The sequence below is a fragment of the Dendrobates tinctorius genome, unplaced genomic scaffold (genome assembly GCF_039654945.1).
Source record: "Dendrobates tinctorius isolate UK_male_01 unplaced genomic scaffold, ASM3965494v1 ptg000189l, whole genome shotgun sequence".
NCBI lineage: Eukaryota > Metazoa > Chordata > Amphibia > Anura > Dendrobatidae > Dendrobates > Dendrobates tinctorius.
Genome location: NW_027361856.1, coordinates 4,265,072 through 4,286,942, shown reverse-complemented (window position 1 = coordinate 4,286,942; position 21,871 = coordinate 4,265,072). Strand labels below are relative to the sequence as shown.

Genomic DNA, 21,871 nt, shown 5'->3' with positions numbered 1-21,871 from the left:
TCCCTGTTATCACTCCCATCTTCCCCAAAAGAACCACATGATAAAGCCGACAGTCAGGTTCTGGGTTTATTTCATTTATTCCTAGAGATCAATTAAAAACATACAAAAAACACAAAATAAAAACATCTTGGAAGGAAGAAAATGTAAAATGCCCAGACCTGACCACCTCCCACACCTAGGCAGACATCCTCCCAAGCCCCTCTCACCCACAGAGGGACCCTTACCACAAATCACTACCCCCCCACAACAAGAAAAGAAAACAAAAAAAAGAAAAAAACAAAACACCCTCCAAGCCATGTCCAGGGCCCTCTAGTGGCTGCTCCAGAGTTTTACTACAAGTTCATTTTCATGAGGATGAGACACAGGAGGAAAGCAGATGAGACGCTGGAGGCGCACAGCGGAGTAGTGCAAATGTCAGCAGGAGGCGCCATCACTACATGCTGGGCACCCCACATCTGACAGAGGGAATGATAAATAACAGGACTGTTCAGGCAGCTGCAGGAAGGGGGCAATCACACCACAAACGATGATGTCTGCTGAAAGTTCTTCTACAAAAACAGAAAAAAAAAAAAAGGTTTAGATTCTCACACAAGGTGGAGGCTGTGACCCCGAGGACTGAGCTAAAGACACATAGAAGAGAGGCTGTGCCCACGAGGACTGGGCTAAAGACACAAACAGAAGGGAGGCTGTGACCCCGAGGACTGAGGTAGAGATGCAAACAGGAAGGAGGCTGTGACCCCGAGGACTGAGGTAGAGATGCAAACAGGAAGGAGGCTGTGACCCCGAGGACTGAGGTAGAGATGCAAACAGGAAGGAGGCTGTGACCCCGAGGACTGAGGTAGAGATGCAAACAGGAAGGAGGCTGTGACCCCGAGGACTGAGGTAGAGATGCAAACAGGAAGGAGGCTGTGACCCCGAGGACTGAGGTAGAGATGCAAACAGGAAGGAGGCTGTGACCCCGAGGACTGAGGTAGAGATGCAAACAGGAAGGAGGCTGTGACCCCGAGGACTGAGGTAGAGATGCAAACAGGAAGGAGGCTATGACCCCGAGGACTGAGGTAGAGATGCAAACAGGAAGGAGGCTGTGACCCCGAGGACTGAGGTAGAGATGCAAACAGGAAGGAGGCTGTGACCCCGAGGACTGAGGTAGAGATGCAAACAGGAAGGAGGCTGTGACCCCGAGGACTGAGCTAAAGACACATAGAAGAGAGGCTGTGCCCACGAGGACTGGGCTAAAGACACAAACAGAAGGGAGGCTGTGACCCCGAGGACTGAGGTAGAGATGCAAACAGGAAGGAGGCTGTGACCCCGAGGACTGAGGTAGAGATGCAAACAGGAAGGAGGCTGTGACCCCGAGGACTGAGGTAGAGATGCAAACAGGAAGGAGGCTGTGACCCCGAGGACTGAGGTAGAGATGCAAACAGGAAGGAGGCTGTGACCCCGAGGACTGAGGTAGAGATGCAAACAGGAAGGAGGCTGTGACCCCGAGGACTGAGGTAGAGATGCACACAGGAGGGAGGCTGTGACCCCGGGGACTGAGGTAGAGATGCACACAGGAGGGAGGCTGTGACCCCGAGGACTGGGCTAGAAACACAGGAGGGAGGCTGTGACCCCAAGGATTGGGATAGAGACACAAGAGGGAGGCTGTGACCCCGAGGACTGATCTAGAGACACAGGAGGGAGGCTGTGACCACAAGGATTGGGCTATAGACACATGATGGAGGTTGTGACCCTGAGGACAGGGCTAGAGACATAGGAGGGAGGCTGTAACCACAAGAACCGAGCTAGAGATACACACAGGCTGTGACCCAGAGGACTGAGCTAGAGACATATACAGGAGGGAGGAGGCAGTGACCCCGAGGACTGGGCTAAAGACACACACATTAGGGAGGCTGTGACCCCAAGGACTGAGGTAGAGACACACACAGGTGGGAGGCTGTGACCCCGAGGACTGAGCTAGAGACACACAGGAGGGAGGCTGTGACCCCGAGGACTGAGCTAGAGACACACAGGAGGGAGGCTGTGACCCCGAGGACTGAGCTAGAGACACACAGGAGGGAGGCTGTGACCCCGAGGACTGAGCTAGAGACACACATAGGAGGGAGGCTGTGACCCCGAGGACTGAGCTAGAGACACACATAGGAGGGAGGCTGTGACCACAAGGACTGGGCTAGAGACACACATAGGAGGGAGGCTGTGACCCCGAGGACTGAGCTAGAGACACACACAGGAGGAAGGAGGCTGTGACCCCGAGGACCGAGCTAGAGACAGATACAGGAGGAAGGAGGCTGTGACCCTGAGGACTGAGCTAGAGACACACAGGAGGAAGGAGGCTGTGACCCCGAGGACTGAGCTAGAGACACAGGAAGGAGGCTGTGACCCTGAGGACTGAGCTAGACACACACACACACACAGGAGGAAGGAGGCTGTGATCCCGAGGACTGAGCTAGAGATACACACAGGATGGAGGCTGTGACCCCGAGGACTGAGCTAGAGACACACACAGGAGGAAGGAGGCTGTGACCCCAAGGACTGAGCTAGAGACACACACAGGAGGAAGGAGGCTGTGACCCCGAGGACTGAGCTAGAGATACACACAGGAGGAAGGAGGCTGTGACCCCAAGGACTGAGCTAGAGACATACACAGGAGGAAGGAGGCTGTGACCCCGAGGACTGAACTAGAGAGACACACACAGGAGGAAGGAGGCTGTGATCCCGAGGACTGAGCTAGAGACACACACAGGAGGAAGGAGGCTGTGATCCCGAGGACTGAGCTAGAGACACACACAGGAGGAAGGAGGCTGTGATCCCGAGGACTGAGCTAGACACACAAACACACACACACACACACACACAGCAGGAAGGAGGCTGTGACCCCCAAGGACTGAACTAGAGACACACACAGGAGGAAGGAGGCTGTGATCCCGAGGACTGAGCTAGAGACACACACAGGAGGAAGGAAGCTGTGATCCCGAGGACTAAGCTAGAGAGACACACAGGAGGAAGGAGGCTGTGACCCCGAGAACTGAGCTAGAGACACACACGAGGAAGGAGGCTGTGACCCCGAGGACCAAACTAGAGCCACACCCAAGAGGTAGGAGGCTGTGACCCCAAGGACTGGGCTAGAGACACAGGAGGGAGGCTGTGACCCAGAGGACTGAGCTGGAGCCACACACAGAGACAGGACACACAGCACATCCAACTCTTTCATCACACGACAGCCTCATAATTAGCAGCGTGGCCATCACGAAACATAACTGCTTGATATTCCACATAATGTGGCCAGAAGTTACCTCACATGGCCTGTCATACTCACATCACTGCGCGTCTCAGATGGTTGGCTGTAGATCACTTTTTTGCTGCAAAAAAGTAAAAAAGGAAAAAGAAAATAAATCAGACACAATGAAAACAGACATTGTGTCCAGGCCACGAGCGCGGCGCCCTCCAGGGGTGGTGCAATCATGGGGACATCTCTTCACTTACTTGGCTTTCTCTGAAATAAAAGCAGATAACAGAAATTAAGACAGTGAACTCCCCGAGGGAAAATAACCCCCACCAGAAGCCAAAAAGGAACTCACTGCCAATGTATCCACGGCTGTACGCAAACCACACACCGAATCCGATCAGACCCAGGATGAGGAGGACGATGATAACTGCGGCCACGATGCCACCCACGTTCGTCTCATCTGTAAGAGGATCACTCCCGTCACTGAAGGAAAGGAGGCAGCGGGGCTTCTGACCCCATCACCAGACCTCTCTCCGACCCCACCACTGAGCCAGGCAGCGGCCCTCCCACCACCAGGCAGGGCAGCGAGCCTCCCCTCGACACCACCACTAAGCCGGACAGCAGGCCTCCCCCTGTCTCAACCACCGAGCTGGGCAGTGGGTCTTCCCCCGGACCCCACCATCGAGCTGGGCAGCGGGCCTCCCCACAGCGCCGGTCAGTGGGCCTTCCCCCCTAACCCACCACCGACCCTGGCAGCAGACTTTCCAAAGACCCCACCACTACGCCGGGCAGCGGGCCTCCCGTTGACCCCACCAACATGCCAGGCTGCGGTTCCCCAGCTTACTCACAAGCCTCCATGGTGACTGTTGCAGATGACTGCCGGCCCTGATCATTCGTGGCCTCACAGGAATAGTCACCAGAGTCCGCCTTCATTACTGGATTAAAAGTCTGATGAATAAGAAAAATTGTGATACCTGATCATTAGTGCTCACTTAAACAAGAGAAGAGATCTGGTACAGAGAGGAGGAATAACTTTAGTGACCTATGAGAAGCACTGGAGACATAATATGGAGATGGGGGAGGCCCAAAACGGCTGTGGGGATCATCACAGATCTAGGAACAGTACAGGAGAGATCTTGTATGGAGATGGGGGATCAAGCATGGCTGTGGGGATCATCACAGATCTATGAGCAGTACAGGAGAGATCTAATATGGAGATGGGAGATCCAGCACGGCTGTGGGAATCACAGAGATCTAGGAGCAGTACAGGAGAGATGTTGTATGGAGATGGGGGATCAAGCACAGCTGTGGGGATCATTACAGATATAGGAGCAGAACAGGAGAGATCTAATATGGAGATGGGGGATCAAGCACGGCTGTGGGGATCATCGCAGATCTAGGAGCAGTACAGAAGAGTTCTAGTGATCACTATGGACTCTGTCAATGGCTCATTCAGAGTTGAATTGTTACCAGCTCTCCAGTTACGGGGTCCATGATGTAGGTGGAGTTCTGGAAAGTGGGGCTGCTCTTGGGGTCTTCAGGCATTTTGATCTTGTTCTTGTACCAGGTGAATGTGGGGCGAGGTGCGGCATCGTTCTCCACACAGTACAGGGTAGCGGCCTTGCCAATGGTCACAGATGTGGGTACTTGAGCGATGGGCACAGATGGGGGAACTGAAAAGAGAAGATGTTAGATGCAGTTCCGAGGAAAGAAGAGCCTCAGTCATTTCCCAAAATCCCCCTTACCAAGCACCACCAGCGTTGTTGAGAGCTCTGTGACTAAGGGTTTTTCTGAGCTGTCTGTCGCCTCACACACATAGATGCCCACATCTTTCCGGGTCACGCTCTTAAGCATCAGTCCGTATTGGTAAAACACAGTGCGACCTGCATAGGAGACTAGAGGAAGTAGCAATTACTTGCACAGGACCTGGGAAACTGACACAGTACTACTACCTCAATCATCCCCCCAGAGAATGTCCCATGTGAACATTGTCCGAGCACATACCGGTCAGCGCGCCATTGTAGTAGATTAAGGTGATGTCTTGCCCGGAAATATACTTCCACTCGATGCGTGGCTTCTGATAAGAAGAGGGATAATTACAGGCAAACTCCGCATCTGCAGAGAAAGCACATGGTCAGCACGAGGACGATGCGCAGGTGGCAGGCAGCTCAGCACGCACAACGGGGTACTTACTGTCTCCTTCCTTCACGCGCTTCTCATCGGCCAGCACCGCAGCACCTCGGGAAAAAAGAGCCATGAGATTAACAGTGGGCCCACTAAAAACAGCAGGGACGAAACCTAGCCAGGAGCGACAGATCACCCCCCAGAATGAGCTCCTGAGGGTAGGGAACAAAGCTAGCCAGGACCAACAGGTAACATTCCCAGAGTGAGCTCTTGGGGGCAGGGACAAAAGCTAGCCAGAAGAGATCACCCCTCCCCCTCATGCATGCTCCTGGGGGCAGGGACAAAAGCAAGCCAGGAGTGACGAATCACACCCCCAGAGTGAGCTCCTGAGGGCCGTGACGAAAGCTAGCCAGGAGCGACAGAGCACACCCCCCCAGAATGAGCTTCTGAGGGCAAAAATGAAAGCTAGCCAGGAGTGACACATCACCACCTAGGGCATGCTCCTGGGTTTAGTGACGAAAGTTAGCCAGGACGGAGAGAAAGATCACCCTTCCTCAGGGCGTGCTCCAGGCACAAAGCCGCTCGCTAGCTGTGAGGGACAAATCAACCCTAGGGCGAGCTGGGGCAGGAACGATAGCTAGCCAGGAGAGACAGGTCTCCCACAGCTCCAGAAGGCAGGGACAACAACTAGCTAGAAACTATGGCTCCCCCCCCGCAGGCTGAGCTTTTGGGGACTGGGAAACTCCAGGTAGGAGAAATGAGCCATCACTCCTCCCTAAGGAGAGCTCTTGAGAATAGGGATGATAACTAAGCAACAGGTCACCCCTAACCCCCTACCCCTGCACCGAGCAAGCTCCCAAGGACAGGGACAACAGATAGCTAGGAGCAACTGGTCACCTCTCCACCCCAGGGAGCAGCGGTGAGCGATAGGGTCACTCCACAGGGCGAGTTATTGGGGACTGGGACACTCATTAGCTAGGAGCGAGCTCCTGGAGACAGGTGCAACAGCTTGGTAAGAGCGATGGCTCCCCCTCCCCCCTTCCCTTTCGGGAGAGTTTCTGGGCACAGTGATACTAGCTTTAAGTGACGGGTCTAAACTGGGGAATTGAGAAAACTCAGCTACCTAGGAGCGACCCTCCAGACCGTGCTCCTGGGCATAGGGCAATTTGATAGCTTTGAGAGACAGGGCACGCCACAGAGTGAGCTATTGAGGACTGAGATGATCACTAGCTAGGACCAACAGGTCTTCAACACCCACCTCCCCAGTGTCAGATCTTGATGACAGGGACGACAGCTAGCTAGAAGCAACGGGTCCCACCCCTCAAGCATTAAAACCTGGGGACAGAGGCAACAGCTAGCTAGAAGCAAAGAATCAGCCCATCACACCCAGGAAGAGCTCCATGGGACAAGAATGACAACTAGCTAGCAGAAAAAAATGAGAACTCCTGGTCACAGGGACCCTCGCTAGGTAGAAGTAACAGGTCTTCAACACCCACCTCATTAGGGTCAGTTCCTGGTGACAGGGATAAAAGCTAGCTAGGAGCTACAGGTCCCACCCCTGAAGTGCTAAATCCTGGGACCTGGACAACAGTTAGCAGCTAGAGGCAAAGAATCAGTCCCTCACACCCAGAACAAGCTCCATGGGTCAAGAATGACAACTAACTAGGAGCAACAAGGAGAGCTCCTGGTCACAGGGATGCTAGCTAGGATTCCTCACTAACACTAGGGAGAGCTCCTGGGAACATTGACACTCCCTGGCTAGAAGTCGTCAATCAACACTAGGTAGAGCTCCAGTTCACAGGGATGCTCACTAGCTAGGAGCGAGGGGTCATCACCAATACCAAGGGAGAGCACTTGGGAACAGGAAAGCTCGCTAGGAGGAGGGGTTGTCAACAACACTAGGGAGAGCACCTATGAATAGGGACGCTCGCTAGCTAGCAGTCGTCACCAATCTTAGGGAGAGCTCCTGGGAACAGGGATGCTTGCTAACTAGGAGTCATCACCAACCCTAGAGAGTGCTCCTGGGAACAGGGACACTTGCTAGCAAGGAGCAAGAAGTCATCACCATCACTAGGAAGAGCTCCTGGGAACAGGGACATTCACTTGCTAGGAGTAGTCACCAACCCTAAGGAGAGCTCCTGAGGACAGGTACAACACATCACGCCCCAGGAGAGCAGAGATGCAGGAAGTGACAGAGCAGGTCACACTGGTCAGGCGACATTTTGTGCACTGTTTACAAAGCGGAAGGGAGTCAGGGGACACTGACTAAATCAACACTCCTGCTTGCTGGCAGTGAATAGAGCCTACTTCCTACCTCCCAGCAGGCAGGTAATTAACAACTACTGTAGAACATCACAAGAAATCCAGGACCTGTTTCACACTTCAGTTTTTTGCCATCAGTCAAGATCCGCCGTGTTCCTAAAAAAAAACGGATCCGCCATTTTGTTTGGCGGATCCGTTTTTTTCCCCATTGACTTTCATTACTGGCTGATCTTGACGGATGGCCATCAGTCGGATCCGTTTTTTTGCAGATCCACCATTTTTTTTGCATCCTCCGACATGCCCAGACGGACCATGTAACGTTTTTTGAAAGTCAGCCGGAAATTTAACCCTGAAATCATTTCTGATGGTAAAAATTCTCTCCCCCCCCCCCCGGACTGCGGTTCCTTTAAAATCCTTCAGCCAACGGATCCGTCAAAAAAACGGTCCGCTGGCATCCGTTTGCATCTGTTGCGAACGGATCCGCTTTTCGCCATTTTGGCGGATTTTAACTGACAAGAAAAAACTGAAGTGTGAAACAGGCCAAAGCTGCAGATGTACTCTCTGAACTTGTCCATGTAAGCCAATAGTCAATGGGGACCGAATGCTCTCCACAGGAAAGAAAAGTGTCACTACATCCAAAAACAGGAAATGCCACCACACGGCACCCTACCACTCATCCAGAATATATGTAGCCACATAGATGCGGTACCACCACGAGCGGCAGTACACACAGATGCAGTACACATACACTGATACTGCGCAGTCGCTGGCAGTGGTACATGGGGTGCAGCGCAGAAGCAGTATTGTAGCAGGCAGCAGTACACACGGGTGCAGTACAGAAGTGGTTTAATCGCAGGCAGCAGTACACACTAGTGCGGTATAGTCGCAGGCAGCAGTACACAGTCGTGGCACAGATGCAATAAAATTGCAGGCAGCAGTATACACAGATGTTAACAGTTGCGGGCAGCAGTACACACGGGTGCGGTACAGTCACAGGCAGCAGTACACACTGGTGCGGTACAGAAGTTGCATAGCTATGGGTAGCAGTACAAACATGGTACAGTCGCAGGCAGCAGTACACAGGCATGGACCAGTAGCCTGCGCTAATAGCAGCAAAACACGCGGCCACTATGGGGCCTGTGAGTCATAGATGCTGATACAGTTGAAAGCAATAATGGAGGAGAAAGCTTCAGATGATGCTCCTTCCCCCATCATTCCCCTCTGCCTCTGACAAAGAGGATACGCGATTAAGTCATTTAATTGAGCAAAATGCTGTGTTCCCATAATACATTAGGACTGTGAGCTGCATTATATTCTATGGGCAGGGGGGCTGTCTTATAGTCTACAGGCGTGGCACAGTCGCTGGCAGCAGCGCACGCTAGCACAGTACAGTCGCGGGCAGCAGCGCGCGCTGGCACAGTACAGTCGCGGGCAGCAGCGCGCGCTGGCACAGTACAGTCGCGGGCAGCAGCGCGCGCTGGCACAGTACAGTCGCCGGCAGCAGCGCACACTGGCACAGTACAGTCGCCGGCAGCAGCGCACACTGGCACAGTACAGTCGCCGGCAGCAGCGCACACTGGCACAGTACAGTCGCCGGCAGCAGCGCACAGTCGCAGGCAGCAGCGCACACTGGCAGGGTACAGTCGCAGGCAGCAGCTCACACTGGCACGGTACAGTCGCAGGCAGCAGCGCACACTGGCACGGTACAGTCGCAGGCAGCAGCGCACACTGGCACGGTACAGTCGCAGGCAGCAGCGCACACTGGCACGGTACAGTCGCAGGCAGCAGCGCACACTGGCACGGTACAGTCGCAGGCAGCAGCGCACACTGGCACGGTACAGTCGCAGGCAGCAGCGCACACTGGCACGGTACAGTCGCAGGCAGCAGCGCACACTGGCACGGTACAGTCGCAGGCAGCAGCGCACACTGGCACGGTACAGTCGCAGGCAGCAGCGCACACTGGCACGGTACAGTCGCAGGCAGCAGCGCACACTGGCACGGTACAGTCGCAGGCAGCAGCGCACACTGGCACGGTACAGTCGCAGGCAGCAGCGCACACTGGCACGGTACAGTCGCAGGCAGCAGCGCACACTGGCACGGTACAGTCGCAGGCAGCAGCGCACACTGGCACGGTACAGTCGCAGGCAGCAGCGCACACTGGCACGGTACAGTCGCAGGCAGCAGCGCACACTGGCACGGTACAGTCGCAGGCAGCAGCGCACACTGGCACGGTACAGTCGCAGGCAGCAGCTCACACTAGTGTGGTATAGATGAGGTACAGTCATGGATACCAGTACACACTAGCACCATAATGTTGCGGTACAGTCGCGGGCAGCAGTACATGCTAGCGCGGTATAGACAAGGTACAGTCGCGGGTAGCAGTACATACAGGTGAAGTAAAGTCGTGGTACAGTCACAGGCAGCAGTACACACGGGTGTGGTACAGACACAGTATAGTCGCCGGTAGCGGGACACTAGCGCGGGACAGGCGCAGGCAGCAGCACACAGACGCTCCCACAGTCCCGACCTCACTCACAGAGGCTCAGCACCATCACGGTCATCAGCGCGGTTACCGCCGTCGCCATCTCGTAGAGTTTCGGTTCAATGTGAATGCAGGAACAAACAAGTTCAGAAGCCCCGCCCTGTGACGTCACAAGACACCTGCCTCACCTTGACAGAGCGGTGCCGCTGATTGGGCATCATTCTCGCTGTCTTCATCCTGATTGGACAGTTGCCCTGCCGCTCACAGCGTCTCTCAGGTAAAGCTGTGATCACGCCCTGCTGACCGGCGGCCGGAAAGCATACGCATAACAAGGCGGAAAATCCTCAGGTATCGGTGGGTGGAGCCTAGGAATACAGTGACTCCTCCCCGCGGCCTCACACTGCCAGAAGGGCTCACACCACCCTGCACAGGACGGGCTACTGGTGACTCCTCCCTGCCGCCTCACACTGCCAGAAGGGCTCACATCACCCTGCACAGGACGGGCTACTGGTGACTCCTCCCTGCCGCCTCACACTGCCAGAAGGGCTCACATCACCCTGCACAGGACGGGCTACTGGTGACTCCTCCCTGCCGCCTCACACTGCCAGAAGGGCTCACACCACCCTGCACAGGACGGGCTACTGGTGACTCCTCCCTGCCGCCTCACACTGCCAGAAGGGCTCACATCACCCTGCACAGGACGGGCTACTGGTGACTCCTCCCTGCCACCACACACTGCAGGCGGTTAGTAGGGCTCACATCACCCTGCACAGGACGGGCTACTGGTGACTCCTCCCTGCCGCCTCACACTGCCAGAAGGGCTCACACCACCCTGCACAGGACGGGCTACTGGTGACTCCTCCCTGCCGCCTCACACTGCAGGCGGTTAGTAGGGCTCACACCACCCTGCACATGACGGGCTACTGGTGACTCCTCCCTGCCGCCACACACTGCAGGCGGTTAGTAGGGCTCACACCACCCTGCACAGGACGGGCTACTGGTGACTCCTCCCTGTCGCCTCACACTGCCAGAAGGGCTCACATCACCCTGCACAGGACGGGCTACTGGTGACTCCTCCCTGCCGCCTCACACTGCCAGAAGGGCTCACACCACCCTGCACAGGACGGGCTACTGGTGACTCCTCCCTGCCGCCTCACACTGCCAGAAGGGCTCACACCACCCTGCACAGGACGGGCTACTGGTGACTCCTCCCTGCCGCCTCACACTGCCAGAAGGGCTCACACCACCCTGCACAGGACGGGCTACTGGTGACTCCTCCCTGCCGCCTCACACTGCCAGAAGGGCTCACACCACCCTGCACAGGACGGGCTACTGGTGACTCCTCCCTGCCGCCTCACACTGCCAGAAATGCTCACACCACCCTGCACAGGACGGGCTACTGGTGACTCCTCCCTGCCGCCTCACACTGCCAGAAGGGCTCACACCACCCTGCACAGGACGGGCTACTGGTGACTCCTCCCTGCCGCCTCACACTGCAGGCTGTTAGTAGGGCTCACACCACCCTGCACATGACGGGCTACTGGTGACTCCTCCCTGCCGCCACACACTGCAGGCGGTTAGTAGGGCTCACACCACCCTGCACAGGACGGGCTACTGGTGACTCCTCCCTGCCGCCTCACACTGCAGGCGGTTAGTAGGGCTCACACCACCCTGCACAGGATGGGCTACTGGTGACTCCTCCCTGCCGCCTCACACTGCAGGCGGTTAGTAGGGCTCACACCACCCTGCACAGGATGGGCTACTGGTGACTCCTCCCTGCCGCCTCACACTGCAGGCGGTTAGTAGGGCTCACACCACTCTGCACAGGACGGGCTACTGGTGATCCGTTTTTAAAAACGCCCACAGACAGACAGATCTATAGATAGACAGAATACATAGATATATCTATATTTATATCAATAGCCATATCTATCTTTTGATATATCTATGGATATAGATATATAGATAACAACAAGGCCGATGTTTATTAACCGCTTCCAGACGACCAACGGTAGATAAATGTCAGCGCACAATGCTTGCTGCGACCCCCTGACCTCATCGAGACCTGATTGGTTCAGGTGCTAATGACGTCAGCATCACAGCAGCCATTGAGAGAGATCGCTGGGAAAGCTTGTTGTAGCAACAAGCTTTCCGGGCGATCTGACTCAGTAACGCCACTTCTCCTCTGATCTCGCACTGACAGGAGATCAGAGGAGAAACAGCGTTACTGTGTGACAAGATCGCTGCATGGCAACAGCTGTGCCAGGCAGTGATCTTGTCACAAAATAAAAAAATAAAAAAGGTACGCAGGTTAGTGCTATGGTTAGGCTAAAGTTAGGGTTACTGATAGGGTTAGTTTCAGGCTGAGTTCACACGTTGCATTTTTTTTGCGTTTCCGCGGCGGTTTTAACCGCGCGATTTTGCCGCGAAAACGCGAAAAATAAGCATCCCATGCATTCCTATGGGATTCCGCAATGCTGTGCTAATGCTGCAGTTTTTACCGCGGCGGAATCGCTTCGCGGTAAAAACCGCAGCATGCTCATTATTTTGCGGAATCGCTGCGATCCCGCACCCATAGGAATGCATTGTTCCGCTTATTTCCCGCATGTGGCTGTGCACACCATGCGGAAAGTAAGCAGAACAATTGCGGATGGTACCCATGGTCCGGAGGAGAGGAGACTGTCCTCTGGGCTTTGGGTACCATATCCCTGTAAAAAATAGAATTTAAAATAAAAAATATTGTTATTCTCACCCTCCGACGTCCCGCGCAGTCTTCCCGCTTCTCTTCACGCTCCGGTCCCAGTAGTCCTTTGCGAAAATGCTCGCGATGATGTCCGTTCTCGCGGGATCGCGAAGTCTCGCGGTCATCGCGAATTACCGCGAGACGTCGCGATCCCGCGAGAACTGACGTCATCGCGGGCATTTTCGCAAAGGATTACTGGGAACGGATGCGCGGGACGTCGGAGGGTGAGAATAACACCGTTTTTTATTTTTTTTTACATTCTATATTTTACTACTGATGCTGCATAGGCAGCCTCAGTAGTAAAAAGTTGGTCACACTCGTCAAACACTATGTTTGACGAGTGTGACCAACCTGTCAATCAGTTCTCCAAGCGATGCTACAGATCGCTTGGAGAACGCTAGCATTTTGCAAGCTAATTACGCTTGCAAAATGCTAGTTTTTCCGCGGGAAAATCGCGGGAATTTAAAATGCGATTTTCCCGCGGACTGGAATTCCGGAATTCTCGCGGTAATTTCCGCGAGAATTCCGGTACGTGTGCACTTAGCCTTAGGGTTATTGTTAGCCTAAAGTTAGGGTTAGGCTAAAGTTAGGGCTAAGGTTAGACTAAAGTTAGGGTTAGGATTGAGGCTAAAATTAGGGTTAGAGTTGGGGTTAGGGTTGGGATTAGGGTTAGGGGTGTGTTGGGGTTAGGGTTGCTGTTATCGTTATGGATAGGATTAGGGTTGTGTTGGTGTTAGGTTTGTGGTTATGGATAGGGTTGAGATTAGGGTTAAGGGTGTGTTGGGGTTAGGGTTGGAATTAGTATTGGGGGTTTCCACTGTTTAGGCGCATTAGGGGCTCTGCAAACGCAACATGACACCCGCAGACCATTCCATCAAAGTCTGCATTCCAAAATGTCACTACTTCCCTTCCAAGCCCCACCGTGTGCCCAAACAATAGTTTTCCCCCACATATGGGGTATCAGCCTACTTTGGACAACAACTTTTGGGGTCCTATTTCTCCTGTTACCCTTGTGAAAATAAAAAATTGGGGACTGAAAGATCATTTTTGTGGAAAAAAAATGATTTTTTTATTTTCACGGCTTTACATTATAAACTTTAGTGAAACACTTGGGGGTTCAAAGTGCTCACCACACATCTAGATAAGTTCATTGGGTGGTCTAGTTTCCAAATGGAGTCACGTGTGGGAGGTTTCTACTATTTAGGCACATCAGGGGCTCTGCAAACGCAACATGACGCCCACAGACCATTCCATCAAAGTCTGCTTTCCAGAACGTCAATACTTCCCTTCCGAGCCCTACCGTGTGCCCAAACAGTAGTTTTCTCCCACTATGGGGTACCACTGTACTCAGGACAAACTGGACAACAACTTTTGTGGTCCAGTTTCTCCTGTTACACTTCTAAACAGTCGTTGGGCACACGGCAGAGTGGATACGGGGTATAGGCATATTCGGGAGAAATTTCACAAAAAAATTTGTGGTTCATTTTCTCTTTTTACACTTGTGAAAATAAAAAAATTGGTTCTGAAGTAAAATGTTTGTGAAAAAAAGTTAAATATTTATTTTTTCCTTCCACATTCCATTCATTCATGTGAAGCACCTGAAGGGTTAAAAACTTGGTTTTGAGTACATTGAGGGTGCAGTTTTTAGAATGGTGTCACTTTTGGGTATTTTCTGTCATATTGACCCCCAAACTCACTTTGAATGTGAGGTGGTCCCTGAAAAAATGGTTTTGTAAATTTTGTAAAAATGAGAAATCGCTGGTCAACTTTTAACCCTTATAACTTCCTAACAAAAAAAACCAAATTTGTTTCCACAATTGTGCAGATGTAAAGTAGACGTGTGGGAAATGTTATTTATTAACTATTTTGATATGACGCTCTGATTTAAGGGCATAAAAATTAAAAGTTTGAAATTTTACCACTAACATGAAGTACAATATGTCATGAGAAAACAGTGTCAGAATCAGCAGGATCCGTTGAAGCGTTCTAGAGTTATGGCTATATTTTATAGCCAGAAAGGCTACGCAGACAGCTGCGGGCTAATATTCATAACCTAGGAAGGGGCCATGGATATTGGCCCCCCGGCTACAAATACCAGCCCACAGCCGCCCCAGAAATGGATCATCTCTAAGATGCGCCAATTCTGGCACTTAGCCCCTCTCTTCCCACTGCCGTGTAGTGGTGGCATATGGGGTAATAAGGGGTTAATGTCACCTTGCTATTGTAAGGTGACATTAAGCCCGGTTAATAATGGACAGGTGTCAATAAGACGCCTGTCCATTATTAATCTTATATTAATAAAGGGTTAAAAAACACATAAGAATAAAGTATTTTAATGAAATAAAACACATTTTTTCATAATTGTTATTACATGCCCAGATTCTAGTGAAGCCATCGATCACCTGCAAAAAAAATAAAAAAACAAACCAACAATATACTCCCTGTCCGACGTAATCCCATTATTAACAATTGTCCCACGATGATCTCCCCTATAGAGCTGTCACATTAGCAGATCATGTGACCTCTCTATAGGCCTCCGATGACACACTGGAGATAACCCTCCAGCAGTGTGTCATCCGAGATAAGCCTCTCGCTTTACAGCACTATAGCGTGAGAAAATTCTCACGCTGTAGTGCCGCAAAGTGACAGGTGAACTCAGGTAACCTGTCGGGGGCCGGGTGATACAATGCGGAGGATTATCTCTGTCATTGTATATCACTGGAACCCTTGGAGAGCGGTCGCATCAGCTGATGTGACAGCTCTCCACGGGAAATCGTCGTGGGACAATCGTATTAATTGGATTATGTCGGACACAGGGAGTATAGTGTTCGTTTATTATTTTAATTTTTTTTCAGGTGATTGATGGCTTCGGGGATTAGCAGAATATGGTGAGTATGAACTGTGTATGTGTGTATGTCTTTTGTTTTTTTTTTACATTGAACACATTAGCCGGATGATGGGACTACTACTGTCCCATCATTGGCTAATGTGTCAATCACTGTCACTGTAGTAGGCATCGCCCAATGGGATTTGTAGTCCCATCGGACAATGCCTGCATGCCCAAACACACACACAAACACACACATGCACACGCAGGCCCCCGCACAGACCCACACCCCCCCCGCACAGACCCCTGCACAGACTTGCACAGACCCCTGCATACCACCGCACAGCCCCCGCATACCCCCGCACAGACCCAGCATCCCCACGCACAGACCCCTGCACAGACCCGCATAGCCCCACAGTCCCCTGCACAGACCCGCATATCCCTGCACAGGCCCGCCACACACGCTCACACATATAGCCCGCACACACCACACAGGCACACAGTGTCGGCGCATGCGCAGTTAAAAAAAACGGAATCCGTCGCCCATAGGCTTCAATTCTAGCAAAAATCGGACAGCGACAGATCCGTCGCTGTCCGATTATTCGACGTAGACAAAAAATGTTTCTATGTCCAATGTCTCCAGCTAACGGACAAAGAATTTCCGAGGGATCCATCGAACGATGGATGAAACGTGCGGCCATCCGTCGCAATCTGTCGCTAATACAAGTCTATGAGAAAAAACGGATCTAGCAGCATTAGTCACCGGATCCGGTTTTTTCATAATTTGACGGATTGTGACTGATGGCAAAAAACTGATATGTGAAAGGGGCCTTATTGATGGTAGCCTTTGTTACGGTGGTCCCAGCTCTTTGCAGGTCATTCACTAGGTCCCCCCATGTGGTTCTGGGATTTTTGCTCACCGTTCTTGTGATCATTTTGACCCCACGGGGTGAGATCTTGTGTAATGCCCCAGATCGAGAGAGATTATCAGTGGTTTTGTATGTCTCCAATTTTCTTGTTGTTGCTCCTACTGTTGATTTCATCACACCAAGCTGCTTGCCTATTGCTGATTCACTCTTCACTGCCTGGTACAGGGCTTTTGTTTCTGGTGTCCTTCGACAGCTCTTTTGTCTTTACCATAGTGGATTTTGGAGTGTGACTGTTTGAGGTTGTGGACAGTTGTCTTTAAGGCTGTGTGCCCACGTAGCGGTTTTTAAGCGTTTCTGCAGCGCTTTTAGGCAAGCGATTCTGCTGCAGAAATGCTTAAGAAAAGCATCCAATTGATTTTTAATGAAAAACACACATGTGCCAATGGTGGTTTTTTTAACCACTGCCGAAATGCTTAGCGATTAAAAACGCAGCATGTTCATTAATTTTGCGGAATCGCACGCAATTCCGCATACCATCAATTATATTGGCAAAAACGCTTGACAAACGCGTGTCAAAAAACGCATGCGTTTTCCCGGGAGCAGGGTGTGCGATTCTGCTCAGGTTTATTCTGCTTCAGAATCGCTACGTGGGCACATAGCCTTATACTGATAACAAGTTCAAACAGGTGCCATTACTACAGGTAATGAGTGGAGGATAGAGGAGCCTCTTAAAGAAGTTACAGGTCTGTGAGAGCCAGAAGTTACCAAATACTTATTTTCCTCCATAATTTGCAAACTAAATCTTGCCAAATAAGACAAGGTGATTTTCTGAATTTGTTTTCTCAGTTTAACTCTCATAGTTGTGACCTATCTATGATGTCAATTACAGGCCTCTCTCATCTTTTTAAGTGAGAGAATTTCAACAATTGGTGGTTGACTAAATACTTTATTTCCCCACTGTATACTGTGTGTAGTGATGTATTATATACAGTGTATACTATAGACAAATAGGACATAGTAATATAAGATATAACAGTATGTAATGTGTGTAGTGATGTATTATATACAGTGTATACTGTTATGCGTCAGGTTTCTCCCTCTGCATAGGAGGAATCCCAAGCCTTGCCTTCTGCGGTCTCCCATTCAGTCCCAGCTGCAGAGGAGCCTGCTCAGCAAAGACGGTTGCTGCTGCCATCCCTGGTTCATCTATAGCAGCCTGCACTAGCCAGCAGCGAGCAGCTCCTGGGGCTAAGTCCCTTTTTCGTTCCGCTGAGCATGCCCGTGGCTCAACCTCCCTTTGGTGTTCAGGGGTCACATGCTCAGGTCCCGTGCCTGTTCCGATTGGACCACGGGAAAGATCCCGGAAGGTCGCCACTATAAAAGACTTGCATGGCCGCTCGGCCATGCGGTAATATAGACTCTAATGGCTAAGTGTGTGTATGTTGATGGATGTTTGTGACAGGTGACTGACTCATTGTGACTCCCTCCCTTGGTTGTGCATGAGATAGGGTTAGTAGAGTCAGAGTCAGCGCAGAATTGTGGCACTGCCTAGTGCCACGGTCCTCCCAGCTCCTCACACATACTGGTGCCAGAGTATGCCATTCAGCATAAGGCACCACATTATCGGATATACTGCGGCGTCTGTCAGTGCAGCGCCATGCAGATAGTGCGCTTTCCAGCTCTCAGTTTAGGCTGGTTAGTGGCGTCCTCCAGTGCGACTCTGCATGCTCCAGTAGCGGTTTTCTGTAGTTCCGTTCTCCTGGCATCGCAGTTGCGGTGCTGATTGCAGTTTACCATCTCTGCACGGTGGACCCCGGGTTGCGATTGCACTTTGTGATATTTTATATATAGTGCAATCCGCAACCCTAACAGTATATTAGCGCCAGGGTCTGGCTAGTGATGGTGGACGAGCAGCGACTGCAGCGGTACATCCAGCAGCTGGAGGGCAGGTTGTGGCTCTCTAGCGCTCAGCCTCAGCTGTGGATCTTACCGCGGTTGCTGTTCAGGCATCCACATAGGCTGTCTCCCGTGTGACCACTGCCATCCCTGCCCCGACTTTGTCCTGCCTTCCGCTGCCCGAGAAGTTCTCGGGCGATAGTGCTTCATGTAGGGGTTTCGTGAACCAGTGCGCTATGCAGCTAGAGCTGCTGGCGGCACAATTCCCCTCCGAGCGGGCTAAGGTGGGATTTGTTGTTTCCATCTTGTCGGGCAGGGCTTTGGAATGGGCCACACCGCTGTGGGAGCGTGGTGATCAAGTGGTGCAGAGTGCCTCTCAGTTCTTGGCCGCTCTGAAGCAGGTCTTCTTGGGACCGCGAGTCACCCATGACACCGCGCTCTGGTTGCTGGCATTTCACAGGGCTCGTTCATGGTCAGCCACTTCGCCATCCAGTTCCGGACACTGGCCTCTGAGTTGGAGTGGCCAGATAAGGTCCTCATTCCGGCATTCTGGAGAGGTTTGGCAGACCATGTGAAGAATGTCCTGGCCACCAGGGAGGTTCCTGCCACACTGGAGGAGTTTATCTCCATCTCCACCCTTATAGACCTTCGCTTCACCGAGCGAGGGTTGGAGCGGTCCCAGTGTAGGCAAAGGTTTAGGTTGGCTCCTAGTTTTGCTAAACCTCTGGAATCTCCCGATCGGGCGTCAGCGCCTCAGGGGGCCTTGGGGGCTCCTCGCGCGGGATTCAGGTCCCGGTCCGCTCGAGCACCTGTGGTCTGTCATGTTTGCCGGCAGTCTGGTCACCTTGCCAACGGTGCCCACAGCGGTCGGGAAAACATTTGCCTCTAGTAGTCATAGGAGGGGGATCACTAGAATCAGCAGCGTTTTCCTCCAAGCTGACCTTTAAGGGAACGCTTGAGGTTGGTTCATCCTCTTTGGCGGTGGAGGTTTGCGTGGACTCCGGAGCGGAGGGCAATTTCATGTCTTCTGCCTTTGCTCAATGGCACGCAATACCCCTTGTTATGATGGCCAAGCTATTCACCATAGGGTGGTGAACGGGCGCAACTCTACCCTCACATATTACTCACCAGACTGCCCCATTGATACTCTCGGTGTCTCCGTCTCATCAGGAGACGATATGCCTCCTCGTCATGCCTGAGGGTATCGATCAGGTACTTTTAGGAGTTCCCTGGTTACGGTTCCACTCTCCCCATATAGAGTGGTCCTCGGGGAGGATTCTCGGAGTAAAGCCTGTGAGGGTAGATGCCAGTGGGAGTGCTTTCAGGTTTCTTCCACCAAAGTCCCCGCAGATCTTTCCTCTCTCCTCACACACTATCAACAGTATGCAGATGTGTTCTCCAAGCGGGCGGTGGAGACTCTTCCGCCCCATCGCCCCTACGATTGTCCTATTGACCTCTTGCCTGGTGCTGAGCCTCCTCGGGGTCGAGTCTATCCCCTTTCTCTCACAGAGACAGAGGCTATGTCTCAGTATATCAGGGAGAATCTGGCAAGGGGATTCATTAGGAAGTCGGTGTCACCATCAGGGGCGGGATTCTTCATCCAGAAGAAGAACGGAGAACTACGTCCCTGCATTGATTACAGGGGTCTTAACGCCATCACCTTTAAGAATAAGTACCCTCTGCTCCTGATATCGGAGCTGTTTGGTAGATTATGGGGAGCGAGAGTGTTTACCAAACTTGATCTGCGGGGGGCTTACAACCTGATTCGCATCCGTGAGGGGGACGAATGGAAGACTGCATTTAACACCAGGGATGGGGCACTATGAATACCTGGTGATGCCTTCGGGCTCTTTAATGCTCTGGCTGTTTTCCAAGACTTTGTGAACGATATCTTCTGGGATATGTTTACCACCTCGGTAGTAGTCTATCTGGATGATATTCTCATCTACTCTCCAGATATTGACTCCCACTGGAGAGATGTTTGCAAAGTCTTCAACCTCCTGGGGCAAACTCCCTCTATGCCAAGTTGGAGAAGTGTGTGTTTGAGCAGGAGTCCTTGCCTTTTCTGGGCTATTTCATCTCCGCCCAGGGATTGGCCATGGATCCTGCCAAGCTACAGGCGGTGATGGATTGGCAGGAGACCCATTCTCTCAAAGCGGTGTGGCGCTTTTTGGGGTTCATAAATTACTATTGCCAATTCATCCCCCACTTCTCAACTTTGGTAGCCCCCTTGGTGGCCCTGACCAAGAAGGGAGCAAATCCCAAGTTGTGGTCCGGACCTGTCTCCAAGGCCTTCTCCTCCATTAAGTCCCATTTCACTAGCGCTCCCATTCTACATTGCCCCGATGTAGATAAACCCTTCATTCTAGAGGTGGATGCCTCTTCCATCGTGCTGGAGCGGTCCTTTTCCAGAAGGACATGCAAGGTCGGAAGCAGCCATGCTTCTTTTTCTCCAAGACCTTCACACCGGCGGAGAGGAATTATTCCACCGGGGAGACGGAGTTGCTAGCGATGAAGTTGGCCTTTTTGGAGTGGAGACACCTCCTGGAGGGGGCTCAACACCCTTTCCAGGTGATCACCGACCACAAGAACTTGGTGTATTTGCACACAGCCCAGCAGCTGAACTCTCGCCAGGCCAGATGGTCCCTTTTCTTCTCCCGGTTCCACTTTACACTACATTTTCTCTCCGGGGAGAAGAAGGTCCGTGCCGATACTCTTTCTCACTCCGTGGTGTCATCGGCGGAGAAAGAGCCTCGGCTGATTGTCCCATCCGAGAGCCTGAGGACCGTGGCTCCGGTCGCCCTTGAGTCCGTACCTCCAGGCAAGACTTTTGTCCCTACCCGTCTGCGACCGGCGGTCCTCTCTTGGGCTCACTCGTCCAGGGTGGGTGGACATTTTGTGACAAAACGGACCACTGAGCTTCTGGTGAGGACGTACTGGTGGCCACACCTGGCCCGTGACGTCAGGGACTATATTCGGCTGTGTGTCTCTTGCGCCCAGAATAGCTCTCCTTGGCAGCGGCCCAGTGGGCTACTTTACCCCCTGCCGTTAGTGGACAGGCCCTGGGAGATGGTTGGTATGGACTTTGTGGTGGGACTGCCCAAGTCCAGTGGCAGCACGATCATTTTGGGTTGTCATCGACCATTTCTCTAAGATGGTGCACCTGGTGCATCTTTCCCGGCTGCCTTCTGCACGGAGCCTGGCAGCGTTGTTCATTAAGCATGTCTTCCGCCTACACCGCATGCCGGACAAAATTGTCAGCGACCGGGGTCCCCAGTTCGCATCTTGGTTTTGGAGAGAGCTATGTCACCTGCTCAGTATTGAGCTGAATCTCTCCTCGGCCTATCACCCTGAGACGAACGGGTTGGCAGAGAGGGCCAACCAGACCCTGGTCACATATCTACGACATTTTGTCTCGGCCAGGCAGGATGACTGGGCATCC

The 21,871-nt window shown here is 52.5% G+C and overlaps 1 protein-coding gene across 2 annotated transcripts; it reads right to left on the bottom strand.

The window, feature by feature from the left end:
* Window positions 1-53: 53 nt before the first annotated feature.
* Window positions 54-10,299, bottom strand: F11R (F11 receptor). Of its 2 annotated transcripts, XM_073552290.1 has the most exons (10): window positions 10,149-10,299; window positions 5,420-5,464; window positions 5,231-5,341; window positions 4,972-5,121; window positions 4,697-4,899; window positions 4,075-4,174; window positions 3,579-3,686; window positions 3,484-3,493; window positions 3,317-3,359; window positions 54-548 (listed from the first exon to the last, which is right to left on the bottom strand). In XM_073552290.1, the coding sequence occupies exons 1-10, from the start codon at window positions 10,195-10,197 to the stop codon at window positions 513-515; spliced, it is 855 nt and encodes a 284-aa protein (XP_073408391.1). In that variant the 5' UTR covers window positions 10,198-10,299; the 3' UTR covers window positions 54-512. The 2 variants fall into 2 exon arrangements, with proteins under 2 accessions (XP_073408391.1, XP_073408390.1); XM_073552289.1 differs by lacking the exons at window positions 54-548; window positions 3,317-3,359 and having other exon boundaries at window positions 3,445-3,686.
* Between the last annotated feature and the right edge of the window lie 11,572 nt (window positions 10,300-21,871).

Coding starts and splice junctions, on each gene's coding strand:
- F11R (XM_073552289.1), bottom strand. CDS start 10,197: ATGGCGACGGCGGTAACCGCGCTGATGACCGTGATGGTGCTGAGCCTC. Junction 5,122..5,230: donor CTACAATGGCGCGCTGACCG/GTATGTGCTCGG, acceptor TACTTCCTCTAG/TCTCCTATGCAGGTCGCACT. Junction 4,175..4,696: donor ACCCCGTAACTGGAGAGCTG/GTAACAATTCAA, acceptor CTTATTCATCAG/ACTTTTAATCCAGTAATGAA.